The sequence below is a fragment of the Channa argus genome, chromosome 3 (assembly GCF_033026475.1).
Source record: "Channa argus isolate prfri chromosome 3, Channa argus male v1.0, whole genome shotgun sequence".
Classification (NCBI taxonomy): domain Eukaryota; kingdom Metazoa; phylum Chordata; class Actinopteri; order Anabantiformes; family Channidae; genus Channa; species Channa argus.
Genome location: NC_090199.1, coordinates 67,461 through 81,387, shown reverse-complemented (window position 1 = coordinate 81,387; position 13,927 = coordinate 67,461). Strand labels below are relative to the sequence as shown.

Genomic DNA, 13,927 nt, shown 5'->3' with positions numbered 1-13,927 from the left:
TCCAATTCTGCTTCCTCCACAGTTCATCCACAGTTAGGTTTCTCTTAACAAGAGTTGTTTTATAGTTGTTTTGTAGTTTGTAGCATTCTTCTTTGAAGCTGAAGACATTGTTTATCTTCATTCTTTTCATTTTGGGAAATACACTATATTGCCAAAAGTATTTGCTCACCCATCCAAATAAATGAATTCAGGTGCACAAAGCAAGGTCCATACAGACATGGATGAGTGAGTTTGGTGTGGAAGAACTTGACTGGCCTGCACAGAGTCCTGACTTCAACCCGATAGAACACCTTTGGGATGAATTAGAGCAAAGACTGCGAGCACTGTATATTATGTATTTCATAAGCACACTCCTAAACCTCGTGGAAAGCCTTCCCAGAAGAATTGAAGCTGCTATAGCTGCAAAAAGTGGGCCGACATCGTATTAAACCCTTTGGATTAAGAATGAGATGTCACTAAAGTTCATATGGGTCTAAAGGCAGGTGAGCGAATACTTTTGGCTATATAGTGTACTTTACAATAGCTCCTTTCTCTTTCTGGACAGAGTTAGAAGTGTATCTTTCAATCTGAGTAACTATGCTACAGCCCTTTTAAGGTGTGTCCATGATGAGCAGTATTCTGTCAACCTTTGCATTGTGTCTGGGCTTTCTTCAGCTGCAAAAACATTTACTTGGACATTTCTTTTCACATCAGGATCAGATGTTTCAAGCTCTTGAAGGAACACCTCTAGAATTTCTTACCCAATGGAACCACGTTTGAGCAATTATCTACTCTAGAGATCATTGTATTACAAAACACCAAACATTTATTGAATTCCACGTTCCACAATTGAGCTGATAAAGCATTTACACAGAAAACGTTGAGGGCCTGCGAGTTTTATACGAATAGCTCTCATGCTCTCACCACGTTGTGTGTGGAAGGTTCCTTTTTTGTGCAAGCTGGAGCTGAACGAACCTACCAATCACAGTGGAGTATATGGCTCTGGGGGGTAGGCCATCGGCTGCGCTTGATACAGGCAGTCAAACTTTGCACAGCTATGGAGGCGCACGTGTAACGTCACATAACCATCATAGAATTACTACTTCTTACGGTGTTTGAAATGAGCATGTTTTACATCGAGCTGGACGAAGTCAATGTTACCGGCGTTAACAACCAACACCGATGTTCCATTGACAATGTCACAGAGGGGAGTGGACCTTCAATGGGACCATTCAGCCAGCTCCCACCCGCCGTCCCACTTCGGAGTCAGGCTGGAACCTCATCGTATTCTTACCCGCCTCGGTTATATTGTCAACATAACATCAGTGTTGGCTTGGACGTACCGCTGAATCCATGGGGTTATTATAGAAAATAAAAGCCAGTAAATAACGCCTCCGTGGCTGCATCCCATTGTTTGTATTTAAGAAATAAATAATTGTGTCCCACTGTCCCAGCTGACAATGAACAGCCCAGTAGCTTTTATTGCGCTCGCTATCCTGGTACTTTCTACCATACCTAATGTGCACCATAATTTTGTGTGTGTGCTTGTAGTTCACTTGAATCAGAGAAAAGAAGTGAACCTCTGTCTTCATTCACTCACCATATTTGTGCAAAAGGTTTTTCTCTAACTTGAACTTCAGTAAGTCCAAGTACAGGTCCAGACTTACTGACTATCATCTTCAAGCCATACGGAGGGTCTCAACTGCTTCCTTCCTCAAGCCAAATGTGGCTCAGCTATGTGAGAGGAAGCGCTACCAAGTCTCTGGCAGCAAGAAGTAGGCAAGAGAAGCCGTGTTCAGAAGACCCTTCATGTTCACGTTCAGAAGAACCCATGGAAGTTAAAGAACAGTTAGTAATGACGTTTGAGAAGATTAGATTTAACAAAACTTTTTTTTTTGGAATACCTGATGTGGCCCAGCCTCACCCAGACTCTGCCTCCTGTGGCCCCCAGGTAAATTGATTTTGAGACCCCTGCTCTAAACAGTGCCGAACCAAATTTCATGACATCTGGTTAGTAACGTCAAAGGCAACCATCTTAAAGGAAACTATATGATGTAATAGATGATGTCATAAGTACACTAATACATAGACTTCTTAATGTACCTAACCTTTGAAGACAAAGTGAATATAGAATAAAGTAGAACAAACCTAGAGAAAACTCACGTTGGCTCACACGAGTTAATAGTGAGGAGGAATGTGACCAATACAGTGTTAATTTGTGTTTGGGTGACAGGACATGTAGTGAGAAATTTAGCATGCGTCCACCTGCAGCATGAACACTACATGTGTAGTGGTTGAGTATTTGTATGACCATGTACTTATGTACATGTATAAAAGTGGTAGTGTTCCTACTGCTAAAAATACTATAAAATAGCATAAGTGGTGATAATAGTAGAAGTGAACGTGTGTATTTTCTTAGTATATACACCAGCTGGATGTGGTCTCTCAAGTCTCACACACACCTCTACCTGACGTCTAATGACGAGATAAACACACCTAAGGAACTGTTGGTAAGCTAACTGTGATGTCGACGTTCGTACCTTGTAGACGTCACCGTACGTTCCACTACCCACGCGTTGGATCAGCTGAAAGTCCTCCTGCGGGTTTCTGCGGGACATGTACGCAAAACAGCTCATCTTATCGGATCCAGAATTGCACCCACCCAAACTAAAAGACTAGACCCAGACTGTCAATACAGCTTTAACATGGCTTCCGCCAGCACGAAGCATGCGCACAGTACCACTTAGCGACTGGCTGGAGATGCGTTCAGGGGCAACGGGAAAGTAGATAAAGAAATAAGATTCTATTTGATTATAATTCTGTGTACTGATTCAGCTTGTAAATGGATATCTACTCCAAACCCGAAAATACACCAATATAATATTATTATAATAATCATTATTCATTAGAACTTGTCAAAAACAAGTTCTCATTAAAACAGATAAATTCTCATCCTAATCAAAGTAGGATAATAAATATAAATAAAACTCAAAAGAAAAAATATTAAACAAAACAAAATATAATAGTCATCAAATAAATAACTGTACACACCAATAAATAAAAAAAACATTTGATATTATTATTCTAGAGCTTCCTGGATCACAGTTGATACATTGTTCCCCTCTGGTAAATAAATGTAATTGAACCACAGATTTATGCAACAGTCAGACCCTGCATGAGTTTTCACCACAGAAATAATCCAACTCTGCAAGACCATTATCGCAGAAACGTGATTCTACTGAAACCCTTAACACTCAGACTTTACTACAAATGGGCCCAGAATACGTGTTTAAAGTTCAGCTTTTGTTGTCTTTTTTTGTCTGACTTTGTACCAGTGTTCTGTCAAATTCTAATACCTTGTCAAGGTCTGCTACCCTGGCACTGTGAGGGTGTAACTCCAGCCCATACCCTGAGCCTAACCTCAAAGGCCATTGAAGCACAGGTCCATAGATAGCAAACTGTGTTAGAACACCAGCCTCATGAAGCTTGAGCTGTGCATCATTAGTTTTGTTTTTGTTTTTTAGTCCTTTTGGGTTATCCCGTGAGTTCAGGGTCACCACAGCAGATCATTGTCCGCATCTTGATTTGGCACAGTTTTTACGCCAGATGCGCTTTCTTACGCAACTCTCCCAAATTTCTACCAGGCTTGGACTGGCACTTCACAGCTGGGGATGGAAATGGGCTGTTAGGGATTCAGTGTCTTGCCCAGAGAAACCATCGAACCACTGACCCTGTGGTCGGTCCGTGGACAACTCCCTTACCAACTGAGCTACAGCCACCTCAGCTGTGCAATATTAGTAAGTATAAAATATTACTGGTAACGGCCGACTTGATGCCAGAAGTTGTTATTAATCTTCCTTGAGGGGCCCATAAGGGGCCGAGCCTTAGATAAGCCAAGGGAAAAAGTCCCATGCTCGATTCCCAATGATCCTACGGAGGAAACTCATTTCAGCGGCTCAAATAGAACTCAGGATGTCACGTGGAGGTGGATGAAAAATAATCGATGGGAACATCAATTTCAAGGCATCTGATTTCATTGCATATTTACAATACATGAAACAGTATCTAGCAAAGTTGAAAGGATTAAGCATTTGGCAAGTAGTTCAGTTGGTAAGACTGTCGTCCACAAACCAGAGGGTCAGTGGTTTGCTCCCCGCTCCCAGCTATATGTCGAAATGTCCATGGGTAAGACACTGAACCCCAAGTTCCTCCTGCTGGGTCAGGTGATCAATTTAGGTATCAACATTGTAAAGTGCTTTGGATAAAAGTGGTAATTTACCATTTCTGCCCCTTAAATTCTCCCTGGTCCCTCCTTAAGGATAAAGATGTCCAGAATAACCTTTAGCTTCAGCTAATTAGATCATCTTGCACTTAAGTAGCAGAGAAAAACATTCAACACATTTCTAAACCTGCAAACCCTCACTAAGCTCTAAAGGTATTTTATGAATCCTCATAGACTCATCATGAAATCCTCAGTCTACACCCATGTCTATGAATTGATTTTTTTTTACCAGTGTCCTCTACAATATGGTTAATGTCATCATCTCGTTCATTTTTCCTATTAAAATAACACTAAAGCTTCATGTACATTTTGCGACCTGCAGATGGCGCTGCTGGCAAAAGTCGCACTACAATAGAAACTGGTTAAAACTCTTATTACTGTCCAGTGAACAAGTTGTATTTGTGTCAGAATGGTTAAAAGACTCTATGAGGCATGGTTATTAGCAGGCTATGTCTTTGACAGCTGGGAAACAGAGCTTCAGTTTTCAGACAATACCATTGTCACATCATCATAGTTAGGATTAGCATATAACCTGTGTGCTACCTCTGTAGTGTTCTACTGTTACCCTATATTTGATTTAAGATCTAACCCCAGTATCACTGTATGAAGTTTGAAAGGCATGACATACATTTTATTAATTTAAAAATGCCTTTATGACGATCACAATCCTCTACCTTTAGTAGAAGTTATTAAACCAGTGTCATGAACTTTTGGATTGCAGCTTAATCATCAGAGTTCTATTAGAACAGTTTAGATTCAGGAGACAGACACCCTCTCTACCTTTGGGACCAGGCTTGAAACCTTCTTTTTAATAAAGAGTTGCTCAGTCAGAACCAGCTTGTCTCCCCAAACTTTTATGTCACCACTGCGTGACATCAACTTTCTATCTACTTTGTCCTGTTGTTCTTCTACCTCTCTGTCCACCCTCTCTGTCCCCCCCTCTCTCTGCCCCCCCCCCTTGTCCTCTTCTCTCTCTGTCCCCCTCTCTCTGTCTCCTCAGTCCCTTTCTGCAGCTTTGGAGCTGTGTGTTTTCCAGTGTGCAGCTACTGGTCTTACCAACCTGCCCAATGTTTTGTTGTGGCTTTTTGTTGTTCGTTTCCTTTTTCTCTCATAGATTTAGCATAGATTTAAATTAAAACTTCAACTTTTTGTTAGCACAAACCTTTGGTACAACATTCACTCCTGGATCTATTTAACAAGCTGGGAATGTCAGTCTCACAGTCTGTCTTTCACTAACTGGGAACAGGATGGTCAGCTTCACCATTAAAAAAGCATCAAGTATCAGCTGTCAGACCTTTAGCTCATCAGATTTATTACTGAACAAACTGCTGCAGTTCACATTAACATTTTACCAACAATGATCTGATTTCAGTCCTTCTAACCGCTCCCACAGATTTAAGCTTTAGATCACCAGTGTGGCCTGGAACCACCACTGCCCTCAGCTATAGTTTTATCAAGTCAGTGACAACAAATCCTGGAGATTTTAACTGTAAGCATGCATGCCCATCCAGTCTGCAGGGACCTCATTTCAGAACTTCCTGTCTCATGTTTCAAAATAAGACTAAGTGATGTCCTCAAACTACAACAAATTAAATATTTTTATCTCACTTAAACATGATTAGTATAACTGTAACTGTAAATACACCACATCATCACAAATTATTGACCATTGCTTGGTCTTATTGTTTCCATGACAATGATGGTAGACTCCGTAGACCAGATCACAGGAAACTGTCACTCTTTAGAAACCGATTTTTTCTTTTTCAGGATCACTTCCAAGGATTTTCCAGGCCCGGAAAAGACTACAACTGATTGGCCTGGATGACCATCATGTGTCCTTCATGTGTCCATCGTGGGTTCATCGTGTGGCAATTATGTATCCTGTATCCATCACATATTCTTCATGTCCATCATCATCATCAGTGATGTGTTCTTCATGTGTCAATCAGTTCACCACGTCCATTGTGTGTTTATTTCATGTTGATAATGTTAATCATGTGTCCCCTATGTTCATCAGGTGTTCATCATCTTTCCATCAGACTACTATGTCCAGCTTGGTTTATTGTGTTTCAGTCACACTCATCATGTGTCCACTATGTTCATTATGTGCACTTCAGCCATTCATCGCGTTCCTATCATGGGTTTATCATATCTTCTTTGTGTGTCCTCATGTGTCCATCATGTGTTTAAACTGTGTTTATCATTTGTCCACCACGTTCATCGTGTTTCCATAGTGTCTATCATGTGTCCCTTATGTGCAAGCCGTGTATTCACCATGTGTCCACTATCTCAAATGTTTGTCCATCATTTGTCCCTCATGTCCATGCGCCAGTTATGTGATCATCATGTGTTAATTGTATGTGTAATTCCTGTCAGTCCCTGTATAATAAGATGAAAATAATACTTATTGTTGTAAAGCTGAGACATGTAATGAACCAAAAGTGTTTGTTTTTAACTTTACTGATGGTGTGAAAGAAGAACATCTTCACTTTGGTTCAGAAGCGTATTCTATCTTTTCTGTTCAAAATATGTGTTTCAGCAGAGATGTTTAAAAACAGTCTTCATGTCCACCAAACTATATTTACTAACTTCAAACTTAAGGAATCCTGCAAGATGCTGAACATGTGTTTAAAATGCTGAATTTGTGTTTAAAGAACATGTCTGCAAATCAATGCGTTACTCTTTTCATTAAAACTTCCTATTCTGCAGCAATGAATTATTTTGAAGACTCAGTAAGCTTCCGGTGCTTGTACCTGTTCTTACCTTGACGTCGCTCGTTCTGTCAGTCGGCATGACAACGCGCTCTCGAGGGCAAACGGTGAACGGCTGATGGAGGCGAGGATGGCAGCAGAAGATGCTCAGTAACGGAAACAGCTGCGGGAACCGAGCGAACGGCAGATCCGGGACCTGCTCCGGGACCGGGAGTGGCTCGGTCCATGGTCCCAACATGGAGAGAGCGCAGCCGGTGACGGTGACGGTGTCCGCGGTGAGCCTGGCGCTCAGCGTGCTGTCCCTGCTGCTGCTGGTCACCGCCATCTCCACCGACCACTGGTACGAGACCGATACCCGGAGACACAAGGACAACTGCGACCGACACGGATCTGACTCCAATGACCAGAAGAACAGGGAGATGCCCATTTACCACCTGCCGCTAGTGGACACGGGCAGCGGCGGGGCGCGGCAGCGGGACGTGGCGCTGATGAAGCCCGTACATGTGGGCAGCAGAGAGGAGGAGCTGCTGGAGAACTGGCGGGCCATCCTGGGGATGGGCATTTTGGAGACCGAGTGCGGCAGGCCGCTGTTCTCCACACACTCCGGCCTCTGGAGGAAGTGCTACTTCAAGAGCCTGGACCCGGACATCGACAAGCTCATTGACCGGGGTCAGTCTCTGCATGTATACATTTATACTGGTACTGCTCATTTCTTACATAATGTATACTGTATTTGCACACCTGTACAGTGTTTACAGTGACACTGCTGGTGGAGCCTTACTTACCCATAATACATTTTACTTGACTACACTGAGATCCATAAGTAAGTGGACATTGAACACTGGAGGGTCCAGATCCAGCGAGATCACCAGTTGCTGGGTTCCATCCTCGGCCATAACACACACCTGGAATATTTGAGCAGCCTGCAGTCCAAATACCTTTGAGCAACTACAACAGGCTCTATGAATAAAAACGTAACTACTCAACAGTTCATCTGATATTTTCAACGAAACAAAATATTTTCAACTAAATTTATGCTCACAGTCAACACAGTTCATCATCTCACCACTTTGGTGGCTCCTTCAAAATAATTATAATGTATGGGTACTGTACAGGTATTGGTGCATAGTTTTAGAGTCCCTAACTAAGAATAATAATTAATAATAATAACAATAATGCTAATTAGATGTCACTGAATTTTGTAAGTACTACATTATGGGTTATGATACTGTAATAAAGTTTTGTAGATCTGGAAGTATTAGGGAAGCTTCAAACACCTGAAATTGTCCATGTTGCAATCCGATGACCAATCATCATTATCTCTTCTGTAAGTTTTATATTGTACTACTGCTTTTCAATGCAGTACTATTAAACTACAGCAACAGTAGAAATAATTTGAAGATTCGCAGTTTGTTGTTTGATCGGTCTAAGACTAAGGTTCAGTGTGTCTCTGACTGATGGTTAAACTGGTTTCAGTTTGGTCTTTTGGAGTGACCTCAGACTGGGCTGGACTGGTCTCTGCAGGTCTTGGCACAGTGTGGCCAGCTGCCGAGCTGGGAGCCTGAGGTCTGAGATGAGCTGAGGTACAAATCACATTAAGCCTTTCATTAGGCTGCATCAGACCAGAGCTGAGTCAAGATCAGATCCGATTCATCGACCCAAAAACACATATTCTCGTTCTATGAGCAGTCTGTGAATTGGGTTTACACCTGTCTGAATCCGGATGTCAGGGACAAGTTCAAACCAGATCCAAACCAGGTCCTTATTTTTTTCACGTACTGTCAGGACCTGGTACCAAGGTGTCATTGTGTAGAAAACAAACCACAACTGATGACATCACTATGGCATCTTCAAAGGTCATCATACACCTGGAACCACCAGGTTTAGTTTGTCACGGTTCAGTGTCAGACTTCTGTTACACAGTTGTATTTATTGTTGCCCCTTCACAGCAGGTATGTCCTTTACACCTGTCTGTCTCACCCTTCTTTTGCAGGTATTGCAGATCGCTGCACAGCTGTAAAATATCACTTCTCTCAGCCAATCAGACTGAGGAACATCCCCCTGAACCTGACCAGGACCATCCAGCAGGACGAATGGCACCTGCTCCGTCAGTCACACACACACACACAGACACACAGACACACACACAGGCACACACACACACGCACATATGCAGAGTAAAAAATCTAACTGAAAACCTGGACCTGAATGTTGTAGCCAGGTTTTAATCAGTATCATTTCTCTCAGCTGGTTCTTGTGGTTTCTCCTTCTATCAAAGGCAGAACCACTGGTTATCTACGAAAGCAGTTCAGTCCTGTAGATGCTCCAGTGTCTGCATCATCTCCTCCTCATGATGCTTCAGTTTCTGACCAAAATCTATTATGTTTGATTCACATCTGATTTGATGCTGAACTGTCTCCAAACCACAGAAGAAGAAACTCCTCTTGAGATGCAACAGTACCAGCAAACATTTTTTCTAATTATTTTGCAGTTTATGACGTCTCTGCTGTTAAATACTGATTATTGTCAGTTTTATAAAAACATTAGACTGGCTCTATAATAACCAAGCTATCTGGCTGTCAGCCGTCTTCTTCGTTGCTCGTCACCAGTTACCATAGAAATCTGCCATGACCATTTCATGTATCAGTGGTGGGGTGAGCCAGAGGCAGTTACCACAGCAACGCTTTCTGTGTTTCCTCGTTTAACACAGTCTGTTCATATACAGTGATAGGAAGCAAGTATGTTAATTTCAAGTACACTGGTTGAATAAAAGTTTGAGGTAATTGTACTTCATTGAAGTTTTCTCATGTCATATTATTTTTACTTTAAATTTCTGAATACTTGTAAGTCGCTTTGGATAAAAGCGTCTGCTAAATGACTAAATGTAAATGTAAATTAATAAGTTTGAGTATTCAGTTTGTGTACTTCATAGAGGTACTATGTGCTCCTGTATAATATTCATATTTTAAGTCTGTACTTTTATACTCTTAAATATTCAGATTTTTTTTACATATGAAATAGTATTTTTTTATATATTACAGTATACATGATTAGTAAACAATATCTTATGTGTATTGTGTGTATCTATCTGGCTCAGACCTGCGAAGGATCACAGCTGGCTTCCTGGGCATGGCGGCGGCCGTCCTGCTCTGTGGCAGCATTGTTGCCTCAGTTGGATTCTTCTGGGAGGAGAGTTTGACGCAGCATGTATCCGGGCTGCTCTTCCTCATGGCAGGTAACTCCCTTGAGACAGTGTCACCCCCTGCTGCTCACAGCCTTAATTTACATCATTCAGCAAGGGGGACGAGTTCAAAATTTGTACTGAGCTCTTTAAAAAAACTAAAGATTTTTACTGAACAAAATACAGACATGATTCTTTCTGAAAAGCTTTGCATCCACTAATGTAGGGTAAAACTCTACCATGCAAAGAAACAACCAGATATAAAAAAGATCCAGAAACTGCTCATTCCTCAGAATCCCACAACCTGCTGTCAGATCTTGGTACCAGGTGCTGACTTGGTCTATGGTTTCTGATCTTTCCCCAGGGATCTTCTGCACCATCTCTCTGTGCACCTACGCAGCCAGTGTGACCTACGACTTGTCCAGGAACCCCCCCTTCATCTACGGGCTGCCAGCTGACGTGGACCACGGTTATGGATGGTCTATCTGCTGCGCATGGGCCAGTCTAGGTCTGACTGTAGCATCTGGCTGCCTTGGGACCACCTTCCCCTTCCTGAGCCGAGCCGGAGCTCTGCGATCCAAAACAGCCCGTGAATCCTCGGTCTAAGCCTGTCTGAACCAGACCAAAAGGAGCATATTATACGGAGCTGGTTCTGGTTTGAGAGTGGTGCAGACTCCAGGTGGAGCTGCAGGACTACAACAGCTGTTTGTAAAATGTGTTCAATGACTTTTAGTGGTTTTAACACATGGTTCCATTGTGTCAGAGTCTCAAAGTTTCAAATGACCAGGTATTCTGACCTGATATAAGGTTCTTTGCAGAACAAGACCAGGACCATATCAGTTTTCTCAGAGTCCAAACTAATGTCTGATGTTTTCTTATATCTGAGCAAAAGAACAATACCAGATTCATTTTGTTGTGAATCAGAAAATGCTTGATTCAGTTGGTTTTCTGAGATCAGCTGCAGCAGTGATCCAGGCACAGTGTAGAGCTTATAGATCCAGGTCCACCGGCCAGCTGATGCCTGAAATCCTAAATCCCTCCACACCTAAATCCCGAAACCAATTTCTAAACCATTAACCCTCTAAACCCTAGCATTGCAGTGATGTCCATATTCAGATTGAAACAAACAAACAAATTCTTTGCTGCAGCATCACACACATTTGATGGTCTTTTTGTAGTTGTGAGTACCCTTACGCACACTAGTACCCGAAACCTAAACCTGGTTCTAAAATGACTTGTAAAACCACATCTGAGCCCTCAAACAGACATTCAAAGGAGGAAGGATAGTCAGCATGTCCACACAACTCTAATAAGACTCAACAACCTGATGAATCGTCAAATAGGAAGACTGGATGTAAATAACTTTATTGCTAAAAACATCTTTATAGCAAAGCAACAAACCATTGAAACTTCTATTATTATACTCATAGGCCTTGGTAAAAATACTGTAAAACTACAGTGTTGCTGCTGATGAACGTACATGGGGAATTTAGTTCCAATACAGACACTATAATGCCAGAGAAAGTTGTAAGAAAGTCATGTTGTGAAGCAGGTGTCTAGGACAAGTCTGTGCCCAGGTGCCCAGCTGTGTCTTAGTGTTGATGGCAGGTTTGGATCACAGGGTTCATAAATCAAATGTGAACCTGTATATAAAAGTGTTTTTGACTGCAAACATTAAACCATGAAGAATTTGACTCGACCCGAGCAGAATGAACCACATCATGTTTGTTTGAGGACTTATGGAACTTTTCTAACAGACCTGGATCTGGACCAGACTTAACCATACTCTCTTAGTTCATCAAACGAGGGAACTGATTCAGTCGACTGGTCTGAGATCAGATTTGAACTCATGAAGAGTGATCCAGGAAAGAGAGCAGATGATCAGGTGTATAAACTGATGTCTTATTTAACAGCTGCTTGGTGCTTTGTTATTTGTTGAATTTAGGAGTGAACTTTCTCCTTGTTCTCTTCTTTTTTCGTCTTCAGCTCAGCCTCAGATACTGGAGAAGACAGAATATCCTCTAATATCCCCTGATATCCTCTAAAGTATTTGTGATGTCCTCTGATACCCTCACCCTAACTGTCTTTTCCTCAGTACAAACTGATAGGCAGTGACTGTTTTTTCAGGGTGTGTCAGAATTCATGTTGAGCAGATAATCAGGATCAGGTGTTTCTGATCACATGTATCCTTCTGATATCTGATACCCCCCACATCTTATATTCTCCTAGTACCCTCGTAGATCCTCTAATGCTCTCTGATCTCTGCTGATACCCCACCTTGTCCTCATACCACATCATACCAGTTAAACCTTCAGGTATGTCTAGTGACCTCTAAGTGTCTCCATACTTCTTCTATACCTTTTGATACACTCTGATACCTCATTATACTCCCTATTATTGGATATACCCACTTAACCCTATTATATCGCACATGTAATAGCTAAAACCATCTTGTACCTTCGATACCTCATCCCAGCCCTCTTTACTCTCAGACGTTCTTCAGTACTGTATAAACCTTCTTAAATAAATGGAAAACCCTGTGATACCCTTCGTGTACACTGCAATGCCAGGAAGTTATGAAGCCATCTAATATTCTATAAAAAACCCTTGATATTGTGCCAAACCTATTGGAAAGCCCTCTTGAACTATCTAATTACCCCTACTTTTCTCTTTTACTCTCTAATACATCTCATGTACTTTCTTAAACAGCTCTTGTACCATTTAATACCCCTACAAACCCATCCCTTACCCCAGTACCCTCAGAAGGCTTTTACTGTAATACCTTTATACCCCTAATACTCTGATAACCCCTCTGATGTACCCTTTAAAAGCTGCTCATAATACCCCACCATCTACATTCTGGCGACATACAGTGTGATACTCCCCTTGAATCCCCTTCTGCCCTCTGCTGAGTACTGAAAGTCTTCTGTCGGCTTCCTAATGTCCAGCTGTAAATAAACAACACAAACATAATTATGGTCAGGACTTTGACTCAGCTATTCAAAACATTACATTTCTTTTGCTTTAAACATTGTTTGGTAGAACCATTAGTGTGTTTGGAGTGGTTGTCTTGCTGCAAGTCCAACAGTCATACAGCACCATTTGACAGATTTGTATTGACACAGTACACAGTAAAAGCAGCAGCTCAACACATTTCTAATTTTATCAGCTGTTTGTTGAGACTGACACCTTGTCAGTTGACCTGCAGAGAACTACAGTCAGTGTGATTTCATGGAAACTACAGTTACATAAACTTCATGATCATGAACCAACAGGAAACCTGCAGCTGGGTTCAGATAAAGATGCCTGAACACACTATTAATAACAATTATCTACTGCATGTCAATCCAAACAGCCTGTGGTGGAAAGTAACTATACGATTTTGAGGTATTTCCACTTTGAGTATTTCCATTTTCTGCATGGAAGTAAAGTCTGCCGCTAAGTTATTGTTGGAGATTTGATAACAATGAATGTCAAAATTTTGAGTTTTAAATCTGACATATTCTCTGATCTGAAGATAATATAAATGACTTTATGTGTTGTAAAATTAGTTATAAAGTGACAACAACAGTTAGGAAGAAACTCTTGTTTTGGTAACAAATTAAAACCTTATTAATGACCCACAGATCCAAATTGTTCCTGTCAGACAGTTACACAAGACTATATAATATTATGTTTAATGTGTTAGCTATATAAGTTGAAGTACCGCCAATGTACCCCGGGGCAGCTGACGTCATTTTGCCACGCGCAGACTACTAAAGCTACACCAACTCC

At 41.5% G+C, this 13,927-nt stretch overlaps 2 protein-coding genes across 5 annotated transcripts in view; one reads left to right on the top strand and one right to left on the bottom strand.

Moving 5' to 3' along the window:
* LOC137123248 (mitogen-activated protein kinase kinase kinase kinase 3-like) overlaps window positions 1-2,721 on the bottom strand; it is a 34,769-nt gene extending 32,048 nt beyond the window's left edge. For 3 of the 4 annotated variants that reach the window (XM_067496682.1, XM_067496684.1, XM_067496686.1), the window contains exon 1: window positions 2,520-2,720. In XM_067496682.1, coding sequence (XP_067352783.1) covers window positions 2,520-2,615 — 96 coding nt within the window. In that variant the 5' untranslated portion in view covers window positions 2,616-2,720. Of the gene's footprint in view, window positions 1-2,519 lie in introns of all 4 variants that reach the window. The other variant, XM_067496683.1, reaches the window with a different exon arrangement.
* A 4,277-nt stretch (window positions 2,722-6,998) lies between these two features.
* On the top strand, window positions 6,999-13,795 carry tmem178a (transmembrane protein 178a). Its single transcript, XM_067499736.1, has 4 exons — window positions 6,999-7,641; window positions 8,966-9,079; window positions 10,070-10,207; window positions 10,518-13,795. The coding sequence occupies exons 1-4, from the start codon at window positions 7,116-7,118 to the stop codon at window positions 10,757-10,759; spliced, it is 1,020 nt and encodes a 339-aa protein (XP_067355837.1). The 5' UTR covers window positions 6,999-7,115; the 3' UTR covers window positions 10,760-13,795.
* Window positions 13,796-13,927: the final 132 nt, after the last annotated feature.